Source organism: Octopus bimaculoides, chromosome 4 (genome assembly GCF_001194135.2).
Source record: "Octopus bimaculoides isolate UCB-OBI-ISO-001 chromosome 4, ASM119413v2, whole genome shotgun sequence".
NCBI classification, from domain to species: domain Eukaryota; kingdom Metazoa; phylum Mollusca; class Cephalopoda; order Octopoda; family Octopodidae; genus Octopus; species Octopus bimaculoides.
This window is the reverse complement of record NC_068984.1, coordinates 40,923,285-40,929,404: the sequence shown is the minus strand read 5'-3', so window position 1 is coordinate 40,929,404 and position 6,120 is coordinate 40,923,285. Positions and strand designations below refer to the sequence as shown.

The 6,120-nt window shown below is 27.4% G+C and overlaps 1 protein-coding gene across 2 annotated transcripts in view; it reads left to right on the top strand.

The window, feature by feature from the left end:
- LOC106883712 (core-binding factor subunit beta) overlaps positions 1–4,768 on the top strand; it is a 33,143-nt gene extending 28,375 nt beyond the window's left edge. For both annotated transcript variants that reach the window (XM_052967021.1, XM_052967020.1), the window contains one exon: positions 1,948–4,768. In XM_052967021.1, the coding sequence (XP_052822981.1) occupies positions 1,948–2,001 (54 nt within the window). In that variant the 3' untranslated portion in view covers positions 2,002–4,768. The remainder of the gene's footprint in view (positions 1–1,947) is intronic.
- The last annotated feature ends 1,352 nt before the right edge of the window (positions 4,769–6,120 follow it).

Here is a 6,120-nt window from a genome sequence, read left to right as displayed (position 1 = left end):
TTTTTTTTTTTTTTTTCTTTTTCATAATTGATACCGTTTGAAAGAGAAATAGTGAAACAAAGTAATTCATTTCTTTGTTTTCTGTTTTTATGGTGAAGCTTTCAAGCTGGCTACATATGCAACGTAGCTAGCTGTTAAGCTTTGCCATTGACAAAAGTGAAGAATACATGGAAGTGCTGTCAGAAGGCCAAGCCTACAGCTCTGGCTACACTGCTGTTAAGTTGTAACATCTTATCAATATATTATTTCTGAAGGCTCTTTAACAAAGACAATCTTCTGTCCTAACATTTAGATCTAATGTGATGAATATGGTCTAAAATTACTTGTGGGTGGCTTTTCATTTTTTTTTTTTTAATATTTTTTCAATGTTTGTATTTTAAATCTATTTGTCAAGTTTTCAATTATTTTACTAATCGACGATTTTTAAATAAATTACAATTTAAAATAATTAATCAATATTCAGGTTTGATTTTTTAAAAAATATAATGAAAAATGGTTTTATATATTAATTTATATCTGAGGAGATTTTATTTGTTTGTCTATTTTTTCCCATTTAACTAAATATATTTTAATTTAATGTAGATGTATTATTACAGTATTCTTATTACTGACATTATTAATTTGGCAGTGAAATTTGTACGGAATGTAGAATACTGAATTAGATAGATGTTTTTATGATATTCAGCCATAGGCCTCAATGTTTTCAGTTTAAATTCTATAAGCACCAGTAATATATTAGGGTAAATTCTATTCCACCCCTTCAAAAATTGACCCAGTACTTAATTTAAAGAAATCATCATCTACTACTACTACTACTACTACTGTTGTTGTTGTTGCTACAATCTTCATTTTCTACCATTTGGTTGTTTTGTAGTATTTGTTTCCTTCACTCATAGATTTAACAATTATTTAAAAATACTTTCTGATTTCCACATAGAGTTCTAATATTGATTTCTTTTTTCCAAATACGAACGCCCTGTATTTTTAGAGTAGGGAGATGGCATTCAGAGGCATGAACTTTAGTGTTGTCTGCGAAGTGCTATGGCCTTGACTCGCTTTTTGAAGCTGATCTGTAGTCTCTGCATGCTTACTTCATGTTCTGCAGTCTTCCATTAGATACTTCTAATGCTACAATAATTGTTTTCACCATGAAAAAAAGGTGTGTCAGTTGTTAATATTGGTACTGACTTGTAGACCTCAGAGTGTTAGAATATACTATCAATGATAGTATTATTTATATTACAGTCAAAGGAAATTCATGTTGTTGTTTTTTTTTTTCAGTGTAATTAAGTATATAAAAGAAAATAGTCTCTCAGCAACTTTTCCTATATTCTGTAATAAATGTTTTCAATTATGCTAAAATTGTATATTATGTATGTCAAGATATTTAATATAAATATTATTTCTATAAAGAAATATATTATAAGAATCATTTGAAAGTATTTCTATAGAATGTCTGTTAATTGTTTTGGAAGTTATTCACTAAATATATAATTCCACATAAAATGAAAATAATTTCATAAAAATGTAACAAAAAATACAAAACAACAGAACACCACCACCACTAAAACTTTATAAAACAACCTATTATTAGCCTGCTATAAACCCTTGTTAGCTGTAAACAAATTCATATAAATTAGTAAGTATTGGGAGGGTGGATAAAAATGAAGCAGTTATTTTATCTGGTAGAATCGTTAACATGCTGGGCAAAATGCTTAGTGACATTTTGTTTATCTTTAACTTTCTGAGTTCAAATTCTTCCAGGGTTGACTTTACCTTTCAGGATCAATAAAATAAGTACCAGTTGAGCATTAAGGTTGATGTAATCAACTTATCGCTACCCCCAAAATTGTTGGCCTTTTGCCAAAACTTGAAACTAATACTTTATTTGTAATGATTGACGTTTGCTACTATAAGTATAATTAACCATCTTTCAATTACTTTCAGGTACACAGTCACAGTTCTGATGCTAGTCCCAGTGAGACGAGTGGTAGTGAATGAAATCATCTTATTCAGAATATATTCTGTACATATTGTAACATAATATCCTCTTATGAGAGGTTTAATTTATTGGTTGTCTTCAAAATTGGTTGTTTCTAAACTGAACACCACAGTTCATGTTTACTATTATTGCTTTCAATAGTAAACTTACTGTTCTCTGTTATTGGTTTCAATAATAAGCATTGTCCATTGTTATTTGTTTTCATTAAACTCTATTCACTACAATTTCTACCCCACCTACTGAATAGCAAATTCATAAAAGCATACATTATTTTTGCTATATAAAATCTCTTAGCATAAATAACACTTATTTTCATATGGTTTCTCTTAATATACTCTTTTAATACTCTTCCTCTTAATGTTTTATGAAACTTTCAAAATAATTATACACTCTAAATATAATTCAATTTCTCTTTCCAAAATAACTGTGAAACCTCTCTATCTGTCAGTCTATCTTATAACTGCAATTTGCTGTTATTTTTTTTTTTTATTATTTATTTTTGTTTCTTTGACTGAGTGCCTTGCTGTTGATTCTGTTAGTCTTATTAACACTGTATTTAGAATAATATTGGTATTTATTTGAGGTATAATTTATTATGTCAAAATAATAATTTCCATATTGCTATTCATATTTAACTAACAATTGAGGGTCATGATGGCCCAGGTATTTGAACACCAACTGGGTTATTGTTTTACTGAAACTTAATCAGAACCTCAATATTCTGAAATTAAATCCTGCAGGAGTGGACTTTGCCTTCCATCTCTGTTGGGAGTCATTAAAATACCAGTTATAAGCTGAGGTTGATTAATTTTATTATACTCAACTCTTGCAAATTTGGCTTCCTTCCTAATCACAAGAAATCAATATTTCATGAACAATAATCCAAGCTTTCATTTATTTTCATATGTGTGCTTCAAAAATGATTTTTTTAATACCAAAATTTTAGCTTAACTCATTCTGTCTTGTTTGGTTTTAGTGGTGTCTCTTGTGAACTGCAATAATCTTTTATAAATATGTCATTTAAATTAGTTTCTAAAACCAATTTCTTTTGCTCTAATCTTGTAAAATGACTACAAAATTTCCATCTTTCATTAATAACTTATTCTAACTAACATATAATAAGATAACAGAATGAAATCAATAATTGTTATGCAATTACAAAGACTTATATCTATATTTCTATATTTCTAAGGTATATTTATTTTCACATGAATGTTTGAAAGTTATGACAAAAAATAATTTCTAATTAAAGGTCATTTCATTTAATGATGCTTGCTATAATTACATAACTAATCAATTAAAGTATTTTTCTTATATCATGTATACAAAGAGCACCACCCTCTCACATAAATAAATGCATTATTTAAACTTCAGTTTTATATTGACATATCAATTTTCATTATTGATTTATAGATTTGTGGAATATTTGATCACACATACACACATTTTTTTTTTCCTAGCAAAATATTAATAGTTGTATACTTTATGATGTGAGTAGTTCACGATATCATATATTCTTCACATTTTTGTTGTCAAATTGTTTATTCTACAAATACACACATTATTGAATTCACTCCTTTATTATTCTTTTATTTTAATATTTCTTTACAAATACTCTATTCAACTGTCTGTAGATACAGTAAAAGTGAGTATTGGTGATCAGGTCAGAAATGTATGGTGAAAGTTATTATTTCTATTAACTAAATAAAGTAATAAATAAATCATTGAAATAAATAAATAAATACAATAAGGTGTCTATATGATTTTACTAAAGCACTACTTATATCTATTTAAATTGATGATTTTTTAAATAAAATTCTTTTGCACTGTTTGAATATTTAGAAATAACAAAGAATGAGAACTTTTTTTTTTTTGTAAATTTTTTTCTGTAATTGGCATTAAGCAAAAAGAATTATATTAGCTTAACTATAAAGAAACCACTTTGTCCATTATATACATTTGACATTGTTTTATTGGTTTATTTTCTGAATATTCCTACTAGTGCAATAGATCAAAAGAAAGCATTTTCTCTCTGACTAATAATAATAATAATGTTTTGTTAATTGTGTCATTTTCTTTAATCACTTTTCACAGATCTGTGCTTTATTATCCTGTTAAATATTTCCCCAAACATTTTTATTTTTTTATTATTTATATGTATCTGATATTTTTAAAATTTTAAAATAAAATCTTAAAATTATTATCTCTTTAATTTTATACTTTTAAATCTACTTCATCATCATCATTATTTTTTTTTTCATCATCATTAAAATCATCATTAATCAGTCATTATACTACCTTAGCCAACAAATCTCATTCTTTGGTTAAAGCTATTTTAAACATTAAATTTCTGCTTTTCTTTGAACTAGTTCAGATATATGTAATTTTTCTCCCCTATTAAGATGCTTTTAGCAGAAAAAAAGAGACAGAAAATGAATTATTTTGTGTCAATCCTTCCCTAATCATCTTTTATTAATTAGTTTTGGTGTGTATTTTTTTCCCAAATTCATTTTTTCACCTTTAAAACACTGTTTAGTAAAGCAAGTAATTATCTTTATAATTTGCATATTTGACTTATTAATCAAAATTCTCTAGATGTAATATGTTAAGTAATGCATCCTTCATTTATGTGTTCTGTTCTGTATTATGCATGCGTGACTGTTTGTATGTAAGTGTGTTTATCTGTGCACATGAATGTGAATATTAAAGAACATATTTATTTACTATGATTGTTATTTTCAGAACAAATAAATTTTTTGGCTGTTATTCATCGTCTTTTTTATTACTATCATTATTATGTAAGTTATAATTATTGTTACTGTTGTTATTATTTTTGCTAGTTAAAGGGTGGTGACTTGGCTGAATATTTTGAGTCTTGTAGTATGTAGTTGTGTTATTCTATATTATGAGTTCAAATCCAACTGAGGTTAACTTTACATTTCATGCTTCTGGGGTTGATAAAATAAAGTATGAGAGAAATGCTGGGATCCATGGTATCAACTACCCACCTCTCCTGAAAACTGCTTATCTTGTGCATAAATTAGAAACAGTTATTATTGCTAGCTAAACCTTTAGCATTCACATTATTCTCTCAAAAGTAATGCTTGTTCTCTTACACTATATTGAATCAATCATGCATTATGTTGCAGCTTTGAGATTTTGAAGTGGTAACTTTTAATTTTTAGAATGATATTGTAGGGTTCATGTGAAAGGCCAGATCTGGCCAGTTTGAACATAAAACATGTAGAATATTATGGCCGGTTCTGGGTTAAAGTGAGTTTATTTCTTCACATTTATTTAACAACATACTGTATTCAATAGCATAAAAGATGCACAAGCATATTAAACACACCCAACTTTCAGTTGCACATATTCAGGAAAAAGTGTGTGTCAAGGACAAGCATAAAAGATGCACAAGCATATTAAACACACCCAACTTTCAGTTACACATATTCAGGAAAAAGTGTGTGTCAAGGACAAAATTAGTTTGAGAGGCACAGCTTCACATATAGAACCCGGAGTGTTTTGTTGAGATTATTTTTGTTTTAGAAAATAAGTATGTTTTATATACCATTATGTTTCAAAGTTTACTTTTCTGAAGGCACATCAAAATCTTCATGTAACTTTGTCTTCTTGAGCTGAAACAGAATTTATGCAAAGAAAGCAAGTGTTAGTGTAGGTTAATCATTCATTCAAAATGGTCTAATTCTTCTAAATTTCAGTTGGGTTCCAATTACTTTTAAGTATCAATTTTTAGTATCTAGAATAATTTATTTGTAGAAAATTTATTATAATTAGCTATGAATATAAAAATCCTTGTTTGTTTATTTTTTTTGCTTACAGTTGATTTTTGTTATTGTTGAGTTTCCAAAGTTGTTCATGTCTCTACCTTTGTGTTGTAGACCATATCTGTATTTATATTTCTCTCTCTCTCTCTCTCTCTCTCTCTAAACCACACTCTTCTTGCTTAGTATTAAAACTTAAAGAAAGAATTCAAATGGCGTAATCAATAAAGTTAATTGTGAAGTTATTAGATTATCAAAACATGGTTGTGAGTTCATTAGTCTACAGTAGGCATTTCATGCAAGTCAGCATGTTTCAAAGTTTGTAGCTAAAGA